This window comes from Miniopterus natalensis, chromosome 4 (assembly GCF_054644295.1).
Source record: "Miniopterus natalensis isolate mMinNat1 chromosome 4, mMinNat1.hap1, whole genome shotgun sequence".
Classification (NCBI taxonomy): Eukaryota; Metazoa; Chordata; class Mammalia; order Chiroptera; family Miniopteridae; genus Miniopterus; species Miniopterus natalensis.
Window position 1 is genome coordinate 92625984 of NC_142084.1, and position 25433 is coordinate 92651416.

Here is a 25433-nt window from a genome sequence, read left to right on the forward strand (position 1 = left end):
CATCGCTGGACTAAATAAGGCAGGTGAGGACTGAGGGAGACCAGAAGGAATCAGGGTGGGGGAAGGGCAGAAGCCCATCAAGCTCTCTATGTCTACATTCTCTGTCTGAGCTGAAGGAAGAATAGACAAGAGCGCTCAGGATCCCACCCTGTCCCTTCTCTCTGTCCCTCGCTTCTCATGTTTCTAAAGGGACAGAAAGGGAGAGATGACCTTCAAATCATACTTGGAGGGCAGAGTCACTGCAATTCCTTCCCTCTCACCTTCGCAGCCTCGGAGATGCCCACACTGACCCACAGACCAGATCAATTCCCAATTTGGCCAGCTGCATTCTGGAAGCCTCCTTATTACTCAAAGTGGGCGCCTTAATCAGCCAATGCAGAAAAACCTGGTTCTGGAAGAACACATCTCCAGGATCATGAGTCCATTCTGGGCTTTGGGTGAGGGACCCTGGAGCCCTTTAGCTGAATGCCATCACCCTGAGTGGTTAGAAGTGGATGTCACATTGGCTGCTCACCATGAGTCCCATTGTACTGATCCTGCTTTTTTGGCTTAGCAAAGAGGGTTTTTAAATGGTCCCAGTTCACTATGGACCCTATAAGCCCCCATCATTCCCTGTGTCTTCACAGGCTGCCCGATTCACCTCTTTTTATTACCAGTCTGGCCCAAGTAGGTGACTGAATTTGATTCTAGACTTTGTGACTAAATGCTTTCCCACCTAGTATAAATGCTCTGTTAGGAAAGAAACCAAGTCTTATGTGCCAGTCCTTGCTCCAGTGCCCAGCACAGTGCCTCACCCAATGCTACTCCTCAAACAACAGTGAGCAATTTGGATGTACTAATGTGATCACATCTCTTACACACAGCTTCTGAGGCCACATGAGAAGAGAGAAGAGAAGGAAAGGGAATGAGAATTACTCACCCAACCATCTCTCTGGGTGACTTGATCCTACAAGTCTGCTGAAGACACCCCAACTGCCCAGAGACAAATTGATGGAGATGGCTGTAGGTGAGCCAAATCTTGGCTCCAATAAAATTGAGAACAGCTGGCACTTCTGAATCCCCTGATCCCTGGGGGCCCAGGCTGAGTGCACCTGGGTAAGAACCAGTCCTTTCCCCTTTAGCTTCTTGTCATGCTTAATTACACCAGGATTGTGCTGAGTCAAGCAACCTGCTGGGGTGGGGGCCCAGGCATGACCTTTCCCATTGCTCTCAGCCAGCTCCTGGGTCTCACGTAGCCGTGTGCATTTCCACCAAGAAACCCAAGAATAAACTCAGCGCCGATGCACATGATGCCAAATGCTGAGCCCCACACCTCAGTCCCTGGGAGGACGGCCCCCTCAGAACGGAGGGTGAACAAAAGGGCCTTACAGCAGCCACGCCACCTGCATTCAGCCCACCACCTCCTGCCTTCAGCCCTGAAACAGAGCCCCCTTGGCTATGAAATGTGGCAACCAGCAGTCAGCCAAAGGCGGGCATGCTCCATGCTCTCAAGTACCCTCTGGCTTTGCCAAGTTTTCAGTCAAGGCATGACTGCCAATCCCCGCACCCTCATCCTGGAGGCAGAGATGCTCACTGTGCACCACTCAAGAAGGGGTGCACAATCCCACGCTTCTCCACACACGTGTGCACCACTGTGCACGTACATAATGCGCCTCTGCAAATATGCAAGAGAAAATCATGCAGCCAAATGCTCTAGATTAGCGTTCTCAACCTCAGCTGCACACTAGAATCACCAGGTCTTGCTGCTTAGGCCACACTCCAGAGCAACGAAATCAGAATCTCTGGGTGTAAATATCAGGCATCATTATTTTAAAGCTCCCCAGGTGATTCCAACATGCAGCTAGGACTGAAAATCATTGTTGTGGGTGAACCAAAAGCCCTGGAAAATTGAGGCTAAGCTTCTAATTTTGAACTGGGCTCAAGACATCAGGTGGACACAAAGGCTGTTGGCCATAAAGCCACGAAGTGATATTCATTCAACAAACACTACTGAGCACCAACTACATACTAGGCCCTCTTCTAGGTTTCCAGAGATTGTTTCAAGAGCTGTCCTCCCAGGCTTGCAGTTTGGGTTTTAGCAAGGTTGGCCTCTGAATCAAGCAACCAACCAGCGGACATTTACCTAACACCCAGTGTGTGCAAGGCTCTGCAAAGGTGCTAAGAAGTATTAGGTAAAATTCCTGACCCCCCAGGAGTTTAAACCCTAAATAGAAAAGCCTAAGAATTTGTACATTGAGAAACAAGCGCACAGCATAAAATATAAAGGAGAAATGAATGTGCAACAGAATTAAAAATAACAAATAAATATGAAGCAACAACTTTGTGCTAGGCATTGTATAATGTTAGAAGAAAACAAAAACAGCATCCCTGTGCTCAAAGAGCTTGGACTAGAGTGGAGGTTCCCAAAGTGGGGTCCGTGGCCAGCAGCAGCAGAATCGCCTGGGAGCTTGACAGAAACGTACATTCTTGGGCTCATCCCAAACTGCTGAGCCAGAGCCTGCGGGGACGGGGCCCAGCACCCTGTGTTTAACAAGCCATTCGGGGGACTCTGATGCCTGCTCAAGTTTGAAAACCACGGGTCTAGAAGACTCACAAACACCACAGGAGTTGGGAAAGGAAGACACATTTCCTTGGGTCTAGGGTTGATGAAAACCTAGAAGGATTTGAATCCTGGTCCTGACATAATTTTGGGGACCTTAGCAACTATTTTAACCTTTTCATGGCCTCTCTTTGGTCAACTGTAAAGTAGTAACAAGCAGGATGAGGCCATGAGGTCTACCATGTAGTCATATGACGAGGCCATGAGGTAATGTGTAAAAGTCGCCGGCGCAGTGCCCAGGGCCTGGTGAGGAAACTCAGTGACCTCCAGCACTGGCCGTCATAATGCAGGGGAGCTGTTCAGCAAATGAATGTTGACTGAATGAATGAAAGAGGGAACTGATGAATGCATGATCGATGGGGACTGGGTCTGGCAAGCCTGGGAGAGCAACAGAGAATGAGAACTTCACTCAGTGGGCAAACAGGATAGGAAAAGAGTTCAGACCACCGGGCAGACCTTGAGCCTGGCATCTTCCTGGCTCAGCCGCCACAGCGACCTCAAGGAAGGCTTTCCTGCCACAGCAGCAGTGTGTTGGTTATGCACCTGGGCTCTGGAGTCAGACTGTCTGGGTTCAAGTATTTACTAGTTGAGTGGTCTTGGGTGAGTGATTTAACCTCATTAAGCCTCAGTTTTCTCTTCTGAAAAATGGGTATAATAATAATACCAACATGATAAGAGTTGTGAGAATTGAATATGATAATGTGTCTAAAGCAGTTAGCCTGGTGCTTCATATATAACGATTGATCCCTAACCCTCAGCTCTTCGTATCATGGCACACAGCCAGGTGCTATCATGATCTCTGCTAAATTATGGAGGCCAGGGTTTTTCAAGCACACGGGCATGAGTACCCTCTGGTGCCAGATCCAAAGAACACCAAGTGACTGGTTTCTTCATAAGAGCAACAGCTGCCGAGTGCTGGGCAGCTGCCTACTAGCAGGCTGCATGCAGGTGCTTCTCATTTATAGGTGCTGTACACGTGAACCCTGGACACAGCTATCACAGGGCCCACTTAACAGATGAGGAAACTGGAGTTTAGCTGACTCATCAAAGTTATACAACTCTGAAGTGTCAAAGCCTCAGTTCAAATTTAGCCCTAATTCCAAACCCCATGGTCATTCTACTACCATGAAATTACCCCCAGGCTTCCCCCAGAGGGATAATACTCAGGACTCTGAGTCAGAAAGCGAGAAGTCACAGGTGGGCTGGGGACAGATTGGGCGACCCTTCAGGAGATCGAGCTCTGGATCTCGCTAATAACTATAAAGTGTATATTGCATGTCTGTGTGTGTTGGTCAGGGGAGAAGGGTTGTTGAAGGGAAGGGAGGCAAAGACTTTCCTTCCCGATCCTAAAATAGTTATTGAACCTAAACGCAGAGGGAGAACAACTGAATAAAACTAAAAACTCACATCGGCTTTTAGAAACCATTTTCTCCCTCTAAGAGAAGCATTCTGGCCATGAAACAGCTCAGCGAGATGAGTCCCTCTTACCTCCTCCCAGGTTCATTTCCTTAAATGCCCAATTGTGCTCTTTCTTTTTCCTCCCAGGTACCAGCTGTGGCTCTGCTAAGGGCCAAGGCGATCTGTAGACACACAATGCCTCTTCCTGCAGATATGAACTATGCTGTCACTAAGTGGTGAGAAGTGTGGCCGGCCTCCAGGTTTCCCTTGAGAGATGCTAACAAAGATCCCTGGAGTCCACACACAAACTTGGGATTCATCCTCTCATCCGATTGGTTCAACTGGTCTGAAGAGCCTCCTGGATGCTCCTGGAGGACATGGTTTGGTTGGGACTCTGAGTTTGTAGAACAGTTACTAACAATTCACTCTCCCTCAAATCTTATATTTACCTGCAATGGGCCATGTTACCTCCAGCTAACCCCACCTGCCAAAAATATTACTGCGTTTCCATAATTTATCATCTTTGTGTTCCACAGTTGCCATGGTAGTAAAATCTATACTTAACAGCCTCACTGCCATTTTCCAACTACAGATGAAACTAGCTATTCCCAGTTTGGTTCAGCAAAAAGGGAAATGGGAACCTACTATATGCCAGGCCCTGTGCTAGGCATAAGGCCTGGGTGCTGAGATGAGTAAGAGATTTCTGTAAGATTTTGCTCCTTTACAAAGCAGGTTTTTTTTCCTCTTGTGACAGGACTGGTTGTTGTTGTTGTTTTTTAATTAAATAGTGGTCAAATATATGACATAAAATTGACCATTTTCACCATTTTTAAGTACACAGTTCAGTGGCATTAGGTACATTCACAATGTTGTCCAACTATCTCTACTATCTGTTTCCAAATCTTTTTTATCACTCTAAACAGAAACTTGGTACCCATTAAATACTGACTCCCCATTGCCTACTCCCTAGAGCCTGGTCCTCTCTAATTTACTTTCTGTCTCTAGGGATTTGCCGGTTCTGCATATTTCATGTAAGTAGAATCATACAATATTTGTCCTTTGTGTCTGGTTTATTTCGCTTAACATAATGTTTTCAAAGTCCATCCATACTGTGGCATTTGTAACATCTCCATTCCTTTATAAGGCTGAATAACACCCCATTATACGTATAAACCACATTTTGCTGATCCATTCATCTGCTGGACATTTGGGTTGTTTCCAACTCTTGGCTATTGTGATTAATGCTGCCAGGAATATAGGCATACAAGTATCCTAGTCCCTGCTTTCAATTCTTTAGATAAACTTCGGAGTGAAACTGTTTGATAATATGCTAATTCTATGTTTAACTTTTTGAGGAACAGCCATATTGCTTTCCACAGGGGCTGCACCATTTTATATTGCATTTAAGTTTCTCCACATCTGCACTAACACATGTGATTTTCTGGACTTCTAGAAAAAACAGCCATTGCAGTAGGTGTGATAAGGTTGTTTTCTGTAAGAGCAGATCAGTGAGATAAGGAATGGCTTGCTCACCAGAGCATAGCAGGTGCACATGGGTGGACTAAGGGTAGCCTGGTTGAGTGAATGAGTGAATGGGCCCTCCTGTTTACAGTAATGATTACTCCCTTGGACTTGATGTACCGCACAAGTCTTCCCTGACTCTCCTGTAGGTAGGATTTGGAACTCGCACAAGGAAGTCTCCCTCCACAAAGAAACCAACAACTGAGTTCACAAGTATATCCGGGCTTTAATTCAGGGGCCATCCGCGCCATCTCTCTGCATTTGTTTCTACACGTAGGCATCAGTAAAACCTGCTGCTTTACAATCAGGGAAGCCTAGTTGGTAGCACCTCAAAAGTAAGAGGACTATAAGCTATAGTGTGTGGTGGTGAAGAAACCAAAGCTGCGGGTCAGACAGACTGCCTGACTCACGGCTCTACCATTTGTTGCGTGTGTAACCACAGCAAACTATTCTCCTCGCCTGGACTTGGACCTAATCCTATTCTTGCAAAGATTAAATGAAACAATAAGAAGCACTTAGCCTAGTGCCTGAAACATGAGGTCTCAATAAAAGTTAGCTCTGATTGTTACTGTGAAGCTCTGTATTAGTGCACAGACCCAAACGACCCGCCCCTGGGAAAGCAGCGGGGGCTCTGGGGGAGGGCACACTCATCAAGACCTATCCAGGTGCACAGCCAGGGCTGAGGACCGGGAAGTCAGCCTTGTTTCTCCTCCACGTGGGTCACCAATCTCTCCAAGCTCATTTTGCCAAGGGGTTTGGGCAGAGAGCAGGGCCAGCGCCACCTGGCTCTCCTGCAAAGACTCAGAACCCACATCCCAAGAGGTCAAGAAGATCTTTCACTGGGTTAAAACCCACAGATGGGACTGGAGCTGGTTGGGTAGAGTTTCCAAAGAGAAGGTTGACTGACAAGCCAAAAATACAGTAAGAACAGCAGGGGGACTGTACCATGAGGACCCAAGAGGAAACACAGAAGGAACGAGCTAGGAGGCTGAGCAGGGTGGTATTTCATGCCGGCAGCACCGTAATTCTCATGTGCGTGGAAGGCGACGGCACTCAGCTTGGACTGACAGGGAGCTTTGTACTGGACTGAAGCATGTTGAAAATATCAAAGTCCCGTGGAATAAAAAATAGCTCCTGGGCTCAATATTTCACCTGTAACTTAAAAGTTTTATTGTACTTGGAGACCCTCAAACCAAAAGCCAAGCCACTAGGGACGAAAGGAGGGGTATTGTATAGCAGGGCCGTGCAGGTGTGTGGGAGCCATGGCTGTGACCCGATAATAACAGTGGATCCCATTTCTTGAGCACTGGGTTAGCTGCTTTCCACACATACTGTCTGGCTGACGTGGTCCAGCAGCACCGTGTGTTAGGGACACTAGCTCCTTTCTAGGAAGGAGAAAACTGAGTGTGTATGTATGTGTGTGTGTACATACCTTCTGAGTCTATATATATATATGGAGAGAGAAGTTAAGAGAAAGAGAAATTTCTGTGACTTAAATATCATATATTAGGATGAACTCTATAAAATTACTATTTTTCAACCTTTTCTACCAATAAAAATGACAATTCCATTGGGTCACCTTAGATACAGTAAAAATGTATATGAAAAGTTTATATAAATTATATCCTACATTAAAATTATAAATTATATCCTACATAAATGTTATTGTACTGATCGATTATATAATGTTATCTATAAATTATGTAATATGCCTAAGAGGCACAACACTGAGTGGCTGAGAAGGTGGATTCCCGAACCCGACTGCAGGGAAACTTGGCTCTGTCGCCTCCTAGCCTTGGACCCTGAGTAAAAATGTATACGCTCGGTGTCTTGCTTTTCTTCTATAAAATGAGATAATAACAGTACCAACTGCACAAGAATGTTGTAAAAATTGAGAACACATAAGCAATGTGCTAGAACAGTGCCTGGCACATACTACCTATCAGCAGCCACTGTGCCCGATGCTGCCCACTAATTCCTTGCAACAGCCCTTGGCAACGTCGATGCAGCCTTGACTTCACAGTGAGGAGCCTGTGCGCAGTCAGAGCTCTGCCCGGGATTATGCATCTAGCAAGAATGCATCAGCGACTCAGACTCAGATCTTTCCGAGTCTCAAACCCTGCTGTTCCCCTAAGCTGCCAGCTTCTCCTGGTGGAGCCTTCCTTTACCATTTGGTGGGAGGAAAGGTCGGGCCAGCTGACTTTATGGTTCCTCCCAGCATCCCCATGCAAGGGGGCGGTGTCAAAGCTGCAGCAGGAAAAAAAACAGGATCAAATGCTTTCGGTTCCACTGAACACAGTATCCTTAGCCATGTGGCCAAAAGCATTTCTGTATTTAGGGTTCCAATTTTTCTTTTCTTTTCTGCTATTTCTTTCCAGAGTTCTCAGTACATTTCCTAATTAATCACTCCCACTTAATTTCCTAAAGCAATCGCATCTTCCCCGCAGGCAAGCGGCCTGTCTCAGGCAGAAGCACACACACCAGCTGGCCCCTCAGCTACGTGGGAGTGTGTGAGCAGCCCTTGGCCACAGACCAACGAGTGGCACAGACGCAGGAAAAACGCAGCTTGAGAGCTACACTCGGAGGACACTCTTCCCATCCTGTTGACATGTGGGTTTCCTGGTGAGCAAAAGGGACACAGATTTGGTTCTCCAAGGAAACCCTAAGAGGCAGAAGATTGGCTGGAGCATCCCAGGATGCAGGAGACTTTACCAGCAGCTATTCTGTGATGCAGGCAGGGCTTAGCTGGCGAGGCAGGAAGACTCGGGTTTTCTCCCAGCTTTGCTGCTTATTTTCTTTGGAAATTTGGCCAAGCCTTTCCTTTGGTTGAGTTCTCCTATCTTTAAAATGAGAACAGTAATATATGCAACAGTGCGTGGGAGTGAGGAAAGAGCCACAAATACAACAGCCTAGAGGAGCCAGGAGCTGATATCAATGAGGGGAGTTGGGCTGAGCAAAAGAAAATAACCTGATGCCAAATGGCAGCTGATACATTGTCGGTGTTGAAGTCACTAAGAGAGTGGTGGGGACTGTGGTGACATGGAGACATACCTCATCTAAAAGTCAGTCAATTACTGCCATAGAGCCAAGCCGACCCCCTGTTGCCAAATTTTCCAATTTTTGAAAAAGACGCTAGAAACAGATTTTTATAGGAATTAACCCAATCTTAAAATTTTGGCATGAAATTGACATAAAAACAACACACCAATTATGTGAGCCAATACCATGTGGGCCAAGCACAACATGTTGGAGGGCTGGATTTGGCCTCCCAGCCACTGGTTTGCAAACTCTGTTAATGTAAGTATTAATTGAGACAATGTAATATATAAAACACTTAGCCATGCAATGACACATAATAAACACTCAATAAATGATAGCTGTGGTTATTATTTTACCATTACCTTCACTGTACCTCAGAACTCCAATCTGCAACAATGGATGTAGGGATTCCTGGTAACTGTCTGGCTAATGGGCATCTGAGAAAATCTCTGAGGGCACTCTCGAGATCAACCACTGTGCATCCACAACATTTATGCTCTTTATTAATTTAAACACACTTCACTGGGACTGGGCTAGAGCAGTGGGTCTCAACCAGAGGTGATTTTTGTCCCCCAGCAGACATCTGGCAATGTCTGCAGACATTTTTTGGTTGTCAGACTGGAAGGATGGGGATGGTGTATGCTTCTGGAACCTAGTGTGTAGAGGTTAGGGATGCTGCTCAATACTTTTAAATGAACAGCCCCCCCACCCCACCCCAACAACAAAAAACCCAGCCTCTAATGTCAATACTACTAAGGTAGAAAAACACTGAGTTAGAGGGAAGTTTTCCTTTGCATCCTCTTTATAGAAAGGACTTTATAAAAGTAGAGGTTTACATAGGTTCCTGCATAGTAAGATATGGAAGAGGGGTAAGGGGAGAGGGAGGCGGCAGATGGGAGAACCAACATCTATAATTATCTCCTCTAAGAGGCTCAAGGCCCTGCTTTCAGTCTGCCTCCTACAGAATCTTCTCATCATTGTCTTAACAACTGTCATGTCAACACTTTTCCTTAAAAAAATTATGTTGAACCTGCACCGACTGGAAAATGGGCTCTGGGGAAACTGAGGACTCAAGAGATAGACTGCTTGAGCCAAGGTCATTCAGCAAGTTGCAGGGCAGATCTGGGAGAGAATCCTCTTGGGTCATGGTCCATGTCCTTCAGGAAGACATGACTCAAATTTGCTGTTGCCATGGTAATTATAATCAATTTTGTCTATCCATTAAAGCAGTTACTCCATAGAACACTCTCACAAAGCATTGTTGAACTCTCTCTCCAGTTACTCTGTAGATGTGAAAATAATCACATTTTTGTATATTCCATAATTCTGGCTACATTTATGATTGGCCTTCACCTCAGATGGTATAAATAAGGGAGGTTATATTGCACCGTAGTTGTTGTGCATCACTATGACTACTCCAAACAAAGAAAACTGTGCTAGAAGCAAAAGCAAGTGATTCTGGTTCACCTTAGGAAAGAAAATGAAAAGAGAGTGACCTTTATCATTCCCTACACCATGCCAACCATTTTACGTAACTTATTTCACGTTCTCTGTCATTTGAAGGTCTTCAGGTCAGTTTTCTCAAACATTGCTGCACATCAGAAATACCCGGGAGCTTTAGAGAGTAGCAACACCCAGGAAGTACCCCCAAATCATTAAATCAGAACGGCTGGGGATGAAGTCTCCCCAGGTGATTCCAGTGTGCAGTCCAGTTTGAGAATCAGGCTTTCAGAGCTCATTACCCCTATTTTACAATGAAGCTGACATCCTACGAGAAAAATGAACTTGCCTAAGGGCACTCAGCTGGTGAATGGAAAAACTGTGATTCAAATCCGGGGCTGCCTTTCTCCAAACGCCAGGCATAATCTTTCTCATTATGCCACTCTCTTCCCAGAAGTTTGACGGCGATGGCTCTCTCTGAGTTATTTAGTTGGAGGTTTATGAACTTGAGCAAAAGAGAACTCACTAGAAGGCTGGCAGGGACTTTTGGATTCAATAGGAATCTTAAGAGCAGGTCTGGGGAAATGGAAAGTGAGCACGTCTGGTCATTTCATAAGTGTTTAGATGAAATCGCAAGCCATCACATCCAATCTCTTTGTCCCTCTGGTCAAGATTTCAAGTCCAGGAAGAAAGTGTCCAATGAACCTGACTTAGGTCATGAGCTCATCCCTGGACTAGGAGAGGGTAAGGTCCCTGATCAAATCCACCTGAATGGATCCCATGATACAGAAAATAATATTCTTCTAGGAAGGAGACTGAATTCTGGCCAGCCAAAACATAACACATGCCTACTGCAAGGGAGGGGATGGAGGGACTTATAAAAGCAAGAAGACATAAGACAGCCTCAGGGGCTTTGGGGAGATCTGGGGGGAGAGGGGGAGAAAAGGAGGAGCTCTAGCCAATGGTTCCTAACAGAGCCTCAGGCCCCACAAACTACCTAGAGAAACTAAACCTGGTGTCCTGGCTTGGCACCACGCAGGCAAGGCTAGTGTAGTTTGCCAAATTTGAGCGAGGAAAATAATGCTTTTAAAAAGGCAACAAGAAACACAGACACAAGGTAAGAGTTAGCATGCTTGCCTGTAGTTACACAGCAGTAAAAAAGAGGAGAGAACCAAAGAGGCTCTGAGCAAAACGGTTATAACTCAAGGAAGCCAGGGGGCAGCACTCTGGGATCAAAAGCCAACAGGGGTATTAAAACTCAGTTGCCCCTGTGTTCAAATAGAGTACTGCCCCAAGCTGCTGGCCTGGGCCTGTGAGCTCCTTTTCATGGGATACCCTTTATCCCAGGAGGATATCTTCCTAGGTCCAGGCATCAACAGACCCTAGCATGCAGGGACTTGAGAAATAAGGCTGTGAGGTATTAGCATTAAATAAATAATTGCTCAATGCATAAATTCATGGATGAATCAATATACAAACAAAAGAACTACAACTGTTAACTGAGGCTACTCAGTTTATAGGCACTATATATTAAGTCCCTACTGTGTATTAGGGGCTGAGCAAGAAGCTTTACATGGCGGACTTCCCATGCTCACAATAACCCTAAAAGCACTTGCCATTATACCCATTTTATAGATGAAGACCCTAAGACTCAAAGAGATGAAAGGACTTAGTAGTCGCCCAACAATAGGCAATAGGGTTCAAAACCAGATCTATCTATGTTGAGCATCTGTGTGCTGGTCGCAGTGCGTGATGCCTTGCAATGTTCCTTAGCATCAAGTGTGTTTTGGGCATTTTGCCTGCATTATCCCTAATTCCTAGAGCAATCCTTGAGAAAGGTATTGTCTCTATTATTGTCTCTAGAAAGACCAAGTGACTTGCAAAGGGCACATTTTGAATACGGATTTTTTTTTAATCCAAATCTCTTTGGCTTTGAAACCAAGGGTCTTTCTGCCTATCCAATTTAATATAATTTTTAAAAAATATTTTTACTGATTTTAGAGAGAGAGGAAGTGAGGAGAGGGAGAGAGAAAAACATCATTGTGAGAGAGAAACATCGATGTGAGAGAGAAATATTGATAGGTCACCTCCTGTACGGCACCCCTACTGGGGATCAAACCTGCAACCTGGGCATGTGCCCTGACTGTGAATCAGTGACCTTTTAGGTGCATGAGGCGATGCTCAACCAACTGAGCCACATGGGACAGGGCCAATTCAAGTTAATTTTTTAAAATGTGTTGACTTAGTCTTATTTTCACAAGCATTGTACTAAGCCACAGAGAAATGCACAGCTCCTGCCATCGATACGTTTTTAATCTAGTTAAAACATTCATTACACATTATAGAAAATACAGATGGTATTTATATGGCTGCACAGGTTTTAAAACATGATGGGGCAACTATCCTCAGAGCTGTGAGCCTCCACGTAAGAAGCCAGACAACTCTAAGGTCACCGTGCTGCAAGCAAGCTCAGGCCACATAGAGTGGTCACACACATGTAGGCACTCAGGTCAACAGTCACAGTTGAGCTCAGCCTTCAAGTCAACCTGCCTGGGTGCCAGACATGTGAGTGAACACCGTGCAGATGACTCTAGCACCAAGTCCTTCTAGCCTCCCCCAGTCATTGCCATACTCTCCAGCGGAAGCCTCAGATGGCAGGGAGCAGAGAGAAGCAATCCCTACTGGGCCATATCCAAAATGCTGACCCAAAGAATCATGGGGCATAATAAAATCATCGTTGCTTTACAACACTAAGTTTTGGAGTGGCTTGCTAAGTGGCAATAACTAATCAGAATAACGGCTTTGTGAGTGGTTTTTTGATGCCAGGCACTGTCCTCTGAGCTTGACTTGTATTACCTCATTGGATCCTCCCAGTGACCCAATGAAGCAGGTTATTGTTAAAGAGCATGCCCAAGACTGCTTCGCTTGTGATGAATTCAAGCCCAGGTCACACTAACTCAGCCCTGATTCTCTAAACTGCTCTGCTACAGAGGAAGGGAAAGTATATCTGTGCAGAAAGTCTACAGAGCCCAAAGCCAATCAGTTCTAAGAAACACCGACTGCTATTTTTGAAACTAAACATCTTTTTCTTTCCTAATTTCAGAAGGCTTGCTGCGGAGCTGAGCTAATTATTTGAGCCTTAATCAAGGACCAGCCACTCCCTGAAGCAGCTGTCCTGGCCTCTCTATTGCCTCTAGCAAGTCCCCTGGGTTGGCTAAATGCTGGCTCAGGTCTACACCCCAAATCCCAGCCCCCAGAAGTGAGGATGCAGAGGGCTGAAAGGATCCTTGGAGATCTTCCAGTCTACTCCCCACATCCCCTTTAAAGATGAGGAAACTGAGGCCTGGAGAGGTCACGGGACTTGTCCAAGGTCGCTTGGTGTGTCAGAGGTACAGCCAGGTCTCCCCATTCCCATGCAAGCGTCCTCTCCACTACACCATGCTGCCGTTGCTAAAAATTCCCCGAGCCGCCTCCCTCAGCCCTCCTCTCGACAGAGCCGTTTCCCCCCCACACAACTACACACAGTCACATTTGGCAAGAGGTGCTATCGGCTCCACTCTGCTCATGAAATGCTGTTTTGCAACGGGGCCTCTTTGTTCGTTAGCAACACAGACAAAGAAAGCTGGAGTGCAGTCTTCTCGGAAGGAGATGTTTCCTGTTTTAGAGGCAGGAGAGAGCTTCCTGGCTGACTAGGGCTCGAATCAGCATGCAGCTCCAGTCGGGGGAGAACCCGGAGGAGATTTAAGTCTTTGCAAAATTTCTAGAACCTACAAGGAGGACACATGGCAGAGAAAGCTTATGGGAAACATTTCAGAAAGCATTAACATGTTTGGCTGGACGCTGTAAAGAGAGCACACTGGTTGCCACCAGTGGTATGAAGCAGTTGGGGGTGGGGGGCACTACGCTTGTTAAAAAATCCCATGAAGTAAGTGGCCTTCCCTGCTCCAGTCCTGGTCCCCAGCGTCTCCCCCCTTTGCAGTTTTCCTAACTGAGATCTTTCCCTTCTAGACCCTCACAAGCTACCTTGGTGCTGAGGGTTCTCAGGATATGACCTGCAATCGGAAATCACCCACTCTGGCTCCACGTTAGTCCTTTTATTATACTAGATTTGGTCCCTCCTCTTGTTTCCCGACCTTTCCGGATTGGCAGAAGTTTCCTACGGCTCCGAGAGATCTTTACTGAGGACCAAATGCTGTGGAGGAGGCAGAAGGAAAGCAGGGAAAACTTCTCAGGAGGGCAGCTCACACCGTGAAGCTGAGATCCCCTCTTCTTAGGCTCTGAGACATGCATCTGTCCAGGTGGGCTGAGATCAGCAGGGAGGGGGACCAGATGATCTCCAGAGAGACCTCAAAAGCCTGAGAATCTCTTGGCTGGGGAAGAAAATGAGAGGGGGAGGGGCAGAACTGAGTTCTGAGGCAGAAATTAGGGACTTGTAAGCTGGCAGCAATGGAGAAGAATGTGCCAATTTCTAGCAGGCGATGTAGTGCACGTGTCTTAGGGCTACTGCAAGACACACGCCTTCTGTTCCAAAGGACCAGGTGAATGCAGGTGAGACGCACTCTCCTCCATACACACATCACAGTCTCCAGGCACAGGACAAGATCTCCAAAAAGGAACTGGGCCAAATGACTGCTCTCAGACCCCTCCCCTCAAAGCCGAGCTCCCCCACCGCCTACCCCACTCCTAGAGAAACCTGCCCAGCCAGCCAATGTCAGCCCAAAGTCCCTTCCTTTGTTTCCTCTGGGACAATTCCTACCTGCATAGTCAAAGCTAAGAGGTAAGAACAAGGGAATTAACATGGTAGAAAAACAATGTCCAGTGTTCTAGCTATAGCTGGAACAGCCCCCAAGGGGCAGCTGGCCTCCCAAAGGAGGCCCTGAACCTCATCATGGCCTCCAAGGCTGCTGCGCGTGGACCAGTGTTTACGAAACGCTTCTCAAATAAGGTCAGTGCTCTCCGGAGCTGGGATCCTAATAAAATACAGAACCGTGCTGGTCGCCAGCTAGCTGTGGAGACAGGCTTGAAAGCTCTCTCAGAGACAATTGTTCTCAGATGAATACTTTCCCCATGAGTTTTTAAAAAATTCTGTTTGTACTATTTCTTTTTTAATGAGGTGTGAGTTTTTCTACATAGTCGTACCCACTGAATGGGCTGTGTGGGGCTTGCTTTCATCTGCGCTTCCTGAGGGTTTGGTGTCACATCCTTCATTGTTCTAGCGTCTCCCCCACCATCCCATCAATCTCCTCTCTGAACCTAGCACGGTGGCCTTCGCCTTGCCGGTCATTTGGTGGGAAGGGACAGCCCAGACAGCTTTCCTGTTATTCTGAGCTATTTGAGTCTTGAGGGCATTTCACTTACTTAATTCATCATTGTTCCTGGGACACAGTAGGACCAAGTTGATCCTTGAAATGACTCCATCCTTCGTGGAACCCCTTCTTTGGTTCTACTTTCTCGGAAATGGATAGTTACTAATTAATAAATAATTATTAGCTCATTTAGGCACAAAGTCCTCTAAACTCCCCCTGGTTGGGCTGCTGACATGGCTGGGGTGAGGCTGTACTTCATTTGTGATTCATCTGGATGAGCATGAGTTTGAAGACACGGCTGACTCTGAGCAAGGCTTCTGAGCATCAAGTTTCCTCCTCTGTAAGATGAACCCTGACCATCTTTCAGGTACAGGATTTAGGGGTTGAATCGGATATTACAGGTGACTCATTAGGGTATTTGCATAGCGGTAAATTTTGGAGGCATTTGTAGATATCTCTTCTCATTTTAACATTGCATTAGTTCCATAAGAGAAGTATCATTCCGACCATTCTGAAGGTTACAAATGAGACAGTTGAGACCCAGAGTGATACTCCTACAATGTCCCACAGGTTTTTAAAAATTGATAAAAACCAGGATTCCGCCTCGGTCTTCTTACTCATTTAAGGTTACATCAAATTGTGCTCCCCATTTGTTCCTATTAATACTACTTTGAAGCCCTCACATATAAAATAGTTTTCTACCTACATTCTAGAGTTGAGCAGAGATGGAGAGGAGAAACAAGGATGTCAGGAATGTGACAGCTAGTCCAGGAACTTCGGCAACACATCTCTGAGCAGGACACCTCTCCAACGAAATCACCATCTCTGAACTTTTCAATCACAGAACAATCTGCTCTTGTCACTACTTGGGCTGCAGGGAGCTCAGGAGCACGTTGTAACTCCTCATTTACAAAGGCCAGCCCTGGAGGACCTCCACACACCACTCTGGGCATCATAAAAGGCTTCAGATGGCCATGAAGATGACGTCTGAAGTTGTTTCCAGGACTCAGCTAATAGACTGGGCGTATCCAATTTCCAGTGAAGGTCTATGCCACAAAAATCCTCCTGCAATCCAATCTCAGGACCTGAGGCTTAGATGATGGAAGTCCAAATTCAGTTACGGAGGCTATGGGGAGCTACATGAAGGGCAGGAGAGAGCAAGAAGCCAAGCTGGAAGGGTCAAGGCAGGGGGCAAGGGCAGCTCGGGCTCAAGGAAAGATGCACAAGATGCAGAATCCATGGTCAAGCCCAAAAAACTCAGGCTGGAAGAAGTTCATGGACTCTACCCCATGCAGGCCAGCCTGAGTCAGGGCATACACTAACTGTAGAGGGCAGGGGGGCAAGGAATGGGTGTGCTGGGTAGCAGACAGGAACTAGGGAGGCTGAAAAATTCAATAGGGAGTCAAGGTGGGTGGTTAAACGTGCTGGCAGACTTTCAGGAACCACAGCCCACACAGCTGCCAAAGCGCAGAATGAATCAGGGGTCAGGAACCCAGACTGGCATTTTGGACAAGAGAAGAGGAGTCTGAGCCCACACAAGCAGTGATAAGACCATGAGAAGTGAAATCACGCGGACTCCAGCCAGGATGCATCTGCCACAGGTTGTTTCAGTAGGACCTGATCTCAACATGGGAGGAGCCTGGAGGTCACAGCTGAGAGAAAGTGAGTGCTACATCTCACTGGAGGGGAAGGCATTTCCTGCCCAAAGTGGGGGGGAATGCTGGTCATCAGAACTGTTCTTGGAGAGTTTATCCCAAATTCCAAAATTTTTAAAAATAATAGTAACTAGCCACATAACCACAGTGATATTTCCCCTAAGACTTGAACTACTGGATTCTGTTCCAAATGCCCTTGTTACATAAACCTTCCTGAAGTACGGAAGGGTTAAACTGGGCTCATGCCCTGTTAGGCTCCATGTGAGCATGAACATTCGTGAATCTGTACCACGCTCCCGTTTCTACCTAAGGAAACCCAATATCCTATTCAAGCTCCAATTCAAATGCCACACACTTCCCTAAACTGGACACGTTGGCTCTTTCGCCAGGTGCCCAGAACACCGCCTTGGCATTCCTCTCCAGGTGCCTCACATCCAACAGCTGCTTACTGACCCAACTGGGGCTCGTTTGTTAACTTCTGGTTGTTCTTTGAGAACTGAGTTTAGACGACACAGAGGGGCTGACTTAAAAGATCTGAGAGGAATGACGTGAACAGTGGCTAGAGCGCAGACCTGAGCCCAGCCTGCCAGGGTGAACCCTGATTCACCTGCTGCTACCTAGAAAAGTTCCTTCACCTCTCTGACTTAGCTCCTCACCTGTACAATGAGGAGAGTGTGAGGTCCTGCCTTGTATGACTGTCAGGTTTAGTGTGCCCATGCATGTAAAGTGTGGGACCCCAGCCGGGATGCATCTGCCACAGGTTGTTTCAGTAGGGCCTGATCTCAACATGGGAGGAGCCTGGAGGTCACGCCTGAGAGAGTGAGTGCTACATCTCACTGGAGGGGAAGACACACAGAGGGGCTCTGTTGGTGGTGGCTGTGGTGGTAGCTGTGGTTATTCATAAAGGTTTGGGGAGAGCATGAAGGCCTCAGCCCTCCATGCTTCATCCCACCTCTCACTCAGTCCCAGCACTACTCAAGCAGAGAAGCTCAGCGCCAAGGAGCACCCACAATGGTAAAGGAGATCACAATGAGAAACTGATAAGCTCTGCTGCTGACAGAAGGGCCCAGTTTCTCAGGCTAAAATATTTTCCAAGAGAGAACCACACACACGCACACACACCCTATACTGGTGGGGCTTCTGGCACCAGCCTAACAGGACAAAGATGAGGCTAAAGTCATGATGGAAAAAGTACTATGAGAAACCAAGAGTTTAGAGAAAATTCAACAAACAAAGGAATTAAGCATTAATAGGAATTCATTCCAGAGAAAATATGAACAGAACCCCAGGGACAGAAGATGCTATGGGCAAATAAGACCTCGAGATTTTTATCCATCCCAGCCAGAAAGAACAGGACAACATATTTGTGGAATCCACATCCCGGGCAATGGAGAGACTTGGAAGAAAGTGGAGAGGATTCTGTTGATTACACTGACAACCTGGATCAAGATCCAGAGGGCAAGCTCACTGCAATTGCAGAGGAAATGGGGAGAGGAGTGGTTAATATGCTAGATGAGAAACTCAAAATAGGAAGTGTTCCTGAAAAGCTGATGAAATCAAACTATTTGCCAAAATTTAATTAGGATAGGATAAATGCAAAGTATTGCACTTAGGCTCCAAAAAGTCAACTGCACAAGTCTGGGGTGGGGGAAGATAGGATCCTCAGCAGGGAGGACTGGGGAGACAGCAGGAGTGCAGTGAACAACCTGGTTAAAATGAGCCATGCCAGGGGATGGCTGTACAAAGTGAAAATGTCCCTTGAAAACACATTGACAAAAGTCAAGATAGCAAGAGAGAGGACACTCTCATTCTAATACAGGCAAAAGAGATGGGAACCTATTTACAGGAAGGTATCTAGAAACGGTGAGCGAGCCTGTCTCAAGTTTACACATCGCGAACCAGCTGCGGTAATGAGAAAGTACAGGGGGAAAGAGAAGACTTGGGCAAGTGGGTGCTGAGGAACACAATGGCAACACAATTTTCAAGCTTCTGTCATTTGGAAGAATTATACTTGCTCTGTGTAACCACCACCAAGGCGAGATAAGTTCAACCCCCAAACAATGAAAAAATGATTCTTAGGATTGTTTTTAAAAATGGAATAAAGTGCTTTAGGAAGAGCAGAGTTCCTCAGCACCAGGTGTAATCAAAGAAGGGCCACTTTCTCCAAAGTTATGTTGGTGGAAGAGCAACATACACGTGGTTGGAACGGGGACAAGAGAGCCCCTGTCAACCCTGTCAATCTATGTGTTTCCAAATCAGGCTTTATCTCAAGCATTCTCTGGAAGGAAGACTATAGTCAGTAAAAATTAGTGATGCTGATGGGAACACGTGTGTACCAGGGTCGGCGCAGTCACCTGAGTTAATCCAACACTCACGGCATCCTATGAAGGGGGTGTGAATACTATGCCCATTTTATGAATTAGGAAACTGAGGTTGTCCAGCTAGCAAGTGGTAAACCAGAACCAGAGCCCCGTCTGGCTTGGGAACCCATGCATTTACTCACAAATATCACTGCTTTTCCCACCTCCCTATCTGTTCCATATTGAGGACATTTAATCACACACCTCTCCACAAATGATATAGGAAAGAGCTGTATCTGATGTGATGCTGGCAACAGACCTGTGAAGACCACATAAGCAGGGAAGAAAGCACATCCTGTGGCAGACCAGCAATGAGAGTTGTCACAAAACACAATCCAGGTCTTTGGGACAGAGAAGCGGAGGTTTCCTTTTAGGTAGGGGCTCTTCCCACCTGGGCGAGGCCAATGGAAATCTCAGGCTGGAGGAGAGCGGGCAATGGGGAGCCTTGGAAAGTCAACGCCGCGCCGGTGCAGGGCACCCCTGCATCTCTGCTCTCCAGAACAGTTCTCTGGAAAAGCTTCCACGCCTTTTCTGTTTTTGTTTTTCTCTTTTCAGCAGTTCTAAAAAGGGTTAAGACCACCTTACATAACGAGGGTGGAGCATACCAGTAAACGCAGCTGTTTCAAGTCAAAGCAGTAATGGAGGCAGACACGGGAAGTCGGGACAAGGAGGTATTTAGGGAAAGACAGGAGGATTGGACACTGAAAAAAAAGTCGGGGCCAAAAATTCCCCATGAAAATCCAAACCCCCCAAAATAAATAAATAAACTGCGTTCCTTATTTAAATATACCACAAAGCAGTACGCCCATGGCAAAGATAGAAACCACTTGAACCTTAATCCTCTCTTTGCGGAACTGAGGCCAAGCTGGGCTTCGGGAGAGGAGAGGGAGGAAGCCAGGCACGGGGGTGTTGGGCACAGCCTACTGCGGGCGGGCGAGGAACTTACCTCCAGGGGACACACTGGAGTGGGCGCTCAAAGCTTCCAGCCGGTGGGGCCTGAGCTGGAGAAACGGAGATAACAGCCATGCCGCTGCCACTGAGTCTGCGGAGAACTGGTGCCAGGCACTGTGCTAGGCATTTCCTGTGCATTGTTTCATTTAACCTTCCCCGAGGAACCTAACGGAGCGCACTTGACCAGTGAAAAAAGGAACCAGAGCCGGCGAGACTCGGGGCTGGGCGCTGTGCTGTTACTAGATCACCCCGGCCAGTGCAATTATCTCTGGATCACAGGTGTGGCCGTGCGGCTCGAAGGCATTACGCAGGCTGCAGCCCAGGTGGAATAGCTGCCCGGGGTGGAGCAGCAAAGACCGAACAGAGCCAGGATTCAAACCAGAGCCGCCTCCATAGCCCGCTCCTGAACCACTAGGCACCGGGCTCTGAAACCTTCTGGCCAGGGCCCATTTAGCAGACGAAAAAGACCCCACGACTCTCAGACCCACCGTTCACACTTTCCAGGGGAGAAAGAACTCAGTGGCAACAAACAGAACTGGAGAGAAACAATGTAACAATCAAAAGGGCAAAAATGCAGAAATAATATAAGACCTAGATGATCGGCAAAAGCAAGGCTTAATGATGATCCTACAAATACATCAATTAATACAAGAAGAGCAGCAGTCAAAAGCCACAGAGCGTGTATGATGCTGCTGATGAGTTCCTGATTAGAAGGGCCTATGATTTAAGTGTGCAGGATTTCTAGCTCTTTTCCCCGGCATGTGCACAGTAGGAGTTTTGCAAGGTTGCTAAGCAATGCCTGGCAACCAGTCTCTGGGGTGAATCGCTCATTAGGAGTCCTTGGTAACTCTAGTAAGGAAATAATTTTAGTTCATGAGAGCCAAATTTTACAAGCCCTTAATAACTCATGAGTTCCAATAACTAGTAAGCTGTCCTTAGCTATGCATAAAAATACAAATCTATAACTGCTCATCTTTCACTTGTAAGAACTAAAAAAAGACATATTTTTAGAGTAATCATTCATTTAGTTAACACACATTTGTTGAAAACCTACTATGTGCCAGGTACTATTCTACACACTGGGGAAGAGGACCATAAACGGAAAACCATTAAGACTATACCTGAATTTTATCAGGAAACTGAGGCTCGGGGAGGTAAAGCACTCTGTTCAGAGCTGGGGAGAACTGATCCTCCCTGAAAGGCCACATGGCCACGGTTGGCTCTGAGAAGCCCTGTGATTCACCCGCTTGCCCCTGGCCCTCTGAGCTGGCCCTGAGGGCCCGGAGTACCAGGACAGAGGGTTGGCGGTTGAGCATCTTGGAAAGTCTCCCACTTGACCTTGGGACCTCTGTGGTCAAGTGAGGGAAAGCCTGCGACACAGTGTGGGTTTTTATTGGACCCAACCACTGGCGAAGCTTGCCGTCATCTGGAGTGATGGAGAAAATTAAGTTACCACATTCTCACGTTTCAGCCTTTCGCCCGTTTTCCTTCGCAAACAGGAAATGTTTATTTAAATACAGCAGTCTCCAGCATGTTCTGGAGCCAAGTGGAAAACCAAAGATGTCCACTCCCACCCCACTCCGCTGCTCAGGCCGCCACCCCGCCGCGGGTGCGAAGTGGGCCTCTGCCTGCCTTTAGGCAGGACAGGACGGGGAGAAGGGGCCCCACTTCTGAGCGAGAGAGCTTGCATCTGCCTCCTCTTTTCCAGGCTGAGATTGTGGTTGGAGAGGAATTACATCTGTGGGCTCCTTTTGTACTCAGAAGGGTAAATGCAACATCTGTTTACTCTGGGCTCCGTGGTAAATGTTTTGTTTCAGGCACCACCATTCGCTTCCTCTCCTCCCGTCCTCTATCTTTGCTGCACGGGTAATAAATTACACTGAATTCTCCTCTGCGTTTATTTAGCTTTCTTGTGGGTGTCACCTCCTCACTGAGGGGGAAAAATTGTCAGTAGTTTATAAACGACAGAGAGTTTCTCTTTCTGTGAGATGTGCTGACATTACGGAGAAGGAGCTGGAACACAGACCCCCGACTCTGATAGCAGCTTAATTACAAACAATTCAACAGGCCCCATTCCAGGCCTGAAGCAAAGTCCAAATGGTGAGCACATTATACCCACGCAGGCTTTCCTTAAAGACGTACTATGAGTAGACAAGGCCTCGGGATTCAAAAGCACCCAGGGGCACACACACACACCTTCAGAAAAGTCTCTTTGGGAGGCAGAGCAGCAGAAATGAAGGAAGAAAATGCTTCATTGTTAAAAACACAACGTAAACACGTGAGATCAGAAAAGTGGATTTTAGGGAAGTCCCAAGCCTCTGACAGCAATGCCCAGTGAAAGACTGAGCCCTCAGGAGTTTAAAGGGCTCACTAAAGGAAGTTTCCTCCTCCCGTCCTTTGCTTACATTCTTGACATTGAATTGTAGGCTTTTTTTTTTGCATAGGCAATGTTTTTATACACAGTTACTGGAATGCACTAGAGGCTCAAGTTATGTTTGTTGAATGAATGAAGGAAGGAAGGAATGAGAAATTCCTCTCTAAAAAAATTCTTTGCAGAGACATGCTAAATATCCCCCCAAAAGTTTGCAGACTTAAAATGTTACATCTGAGTTGACTGAGAGAGTGAAGGGTGGTGAAGGGCTATGGGTGGGTTGCCCCTAAACCTTATATTTGTACAGACCCAGTGTGCTCCTGAAGGCTGCCCCTTCACCCAAGAGGAAGGAGCCTAGACTGGGGGCCAGCCTTGGCAGCAGCATCACCCCTCTGCACCCCAAGGTGGCACCAGTGCCCAGAACCAAGCAGCCGGGACTCAGGTGTCCCAGATCACCTCTACTCTGCCAGTGCCTGCCAGTGACCATGACTCCAGCAGGGGCCCATGAGAATGCCCAGGACTCCAGTCTGCCCAGTTTCTCCAGTCATAGAGCAGATGGGAGCCCCAGAGCCATCTGGGTCTCCTGGGGCGGCATGCTCGCTGCAGTGGTATGTCTGTGAAGCTTGTGAAGACTTCCTTCAAGCCAGGACCCACTCTCCTTGGTTTCCGAAAATGCAACATGATTTTGAAGATGGGGGAGAAGTAGTCTGAAGACTCCAAAAGAAGAGCTAACGTCAAAGTAAGCTAGATGCTGCAAGGTATACCTGAAGCAGCAACAGCTGCCTCGTCTACGCCCAAGCCCAGCCAGAACCCTCCCAGGACCTTCCGTTTATAGATCTTAGCCCAAACGGACTCTTGTTCCAAGGAGGGCCGGCGGAGTAGTATAAAGTGTGGACTCTGGAACTGGACATGCTCAAGTTTGAACACCTAACTCGCTATGTGACCTTGAGCAGATGACAGGATAGCTTAACTGTAAAGTGAAATAATGAGCATTGCCTATGTAACTAATAAGACTGCTGTAGAGAGTCAATGAGATGGCACATGCAAAACAGACTGAGGCAGGAAAAGCATTCATCAAGCATTAGCTACAGTTATTATTTCACGAACTCATTTGGAGCTTTCAGGAAAGCTCCAGGAAAAAGGAAGGCAGTTCTATTGTGTCTCCACCCAGGGGTACATAAAGAGGAAGGTTAGAAATGAGGTGACAGGGGTTGGAGAACAAGAGTAACACGCTCTAGGACAATTAGTCTCAGACTCATCACCATTCCCTTCCAGCCTAGAGCCAAGGAGGCAGGAGGGAAGCCCCACGCAGCTACTCCTAGGACATGCGGGGAAGGAGGATGCCTCACGGGAGAGCAAGACAGGAGGACGTCTACCACACCAGAGCAAACCCTCACCCGCTTCTGGGCTGCGTTCCCAGGCTGGTTCCAACCCCCCTCACCCTTCCTCTCTCCTTCCCCACCCCCCAACTGCAGGCTAGGAAGAGCCCACCCTGAGTCCAAGTTTTGAATTTGGTCCGAGGATCAAAATGATAAATGTTTCCAAAACGTTGACATACGAAATGTAAATATTTGGTTGCACAATTGGGGTTAAAACGAGGGTCAATCCACCCCACTCTCCAAGTGCCGCTCCTCCCGCTGCCAAGCCCAGGACCCGAGGCTGAGTGCGGTTTATAAGATTATAGCGCTCGGTCTCATTTAAAGGGCTGTCAGCATTTCCACTCTCCCTCTCTGGCCCTTTCGGGGAGGCATTTATAACCGAGCCATAAAAAATTCACCCGGACTGCAACTTGGCATCTCCGAGGCTGCGCTCCAGGCAGGGCGGGTTTTGCGAGCACCCACTATGAATGCGTTTGGTTCCTGAGAACTTAGACCTTCACACACACTCTCAACTTTCCTCCCAAGGGCAGCCAGAGAGCGGCCGGCCCATTCTTATCTCCAAGCGGATCACGGTCTCCGGCCCTCTGTCTTCGCGCCCTGACGCCCCACCGCCGGAGCTTCAGCTTCCTCCGCCGCCCCTCCTTACCGAGCGCGGACCCCGGACCCTCACCCTAAGACCTCCTTGGCTACAATGTTCTCTTCTCGGTCTCCTGCCAGCTTTCTGCCAGGAAGCTGTCAGCCGGCCCTGCGTCCGGAGCCCTCACCTAGGAGAGGAACGGCTCTTCGCCCATCGCTGGGGGCCTCGAGACCGCTTTCCCCAGACCTGCCCGAAGCCACAGACCCCTAAGTCAGAGAGCAAAGGATTCCATCCAGAAGAGGGTGAGAGCAGAGAAAGCACACAGCGTGGCCAAGGGAAAAGGCAGAATCTGGCGCCTGGGGGCCCCTCTGTGGGACCCAGGTGGGTGGCCCGGGTGGGGCGGGGCAGGGGTACTCACAGGCGCTCGGCGTTGCGGGGGATGCCGCGAGGAACCGCCCGGAGGCCCAGCCCATGGCAGTCCACGCTGGCGGCGGAGCAGGTACACTTGGTAGGGCAGGCGGCGGCGGGGGGCCCGCTCAGGACGCTCGCCAGCGCCAAGGCCAGCGCCAGGCGGGCGCGCACGGTGGCGCCGGCCCCTGTCCGCCTGGGGGCCATGGTGTGCAGGGGCCCGCGCCCGGAGGAGGCTGCCGCGGCGGGGCAAGACGCGGAGAGCCCGGAGAGGCGCGGGGAAACACGGACGGCCTGGGGAGCGGGCGGCGGAGTTGGCGCGGAGGAGGAGCGAGCTCGGCGCTCAGGCGCACGGGGCGCGGGCGGAGCGGGGCGCGCCGGGCGGCGGCGACGGCAGCAGCTCCATCGGCGGGGCCGACGCTGCCCCGC

The 25433-nt window shown here is 48.0% G+C and overlaps 1 protein-coding gene across 1 annotated transcript in view; it reads right to left on the minus strand.

The window, feature by feature from the left end:
- Window positions 1–25226, minus strand: part of SLIT3 (slit guidance ligand 3) — a 528787-nt gene extending 503561 nt beyond the window's left edge. Inside the window, exon 1 of the mRNA XM_087816965.1 lies at window positions 25015–25226. Coding sequence (XP_087673091.1) covers window positions 25015–25211 — 197 coding nt within the window. The 5' untranslated portion in view covers window positions 25212–25226. The remainder of the gene's footprint in view (window positions 1–25014) is intronic.
- Between the last annotated feature and the right edge of the window lie 207 nt (window positions 25227–25433).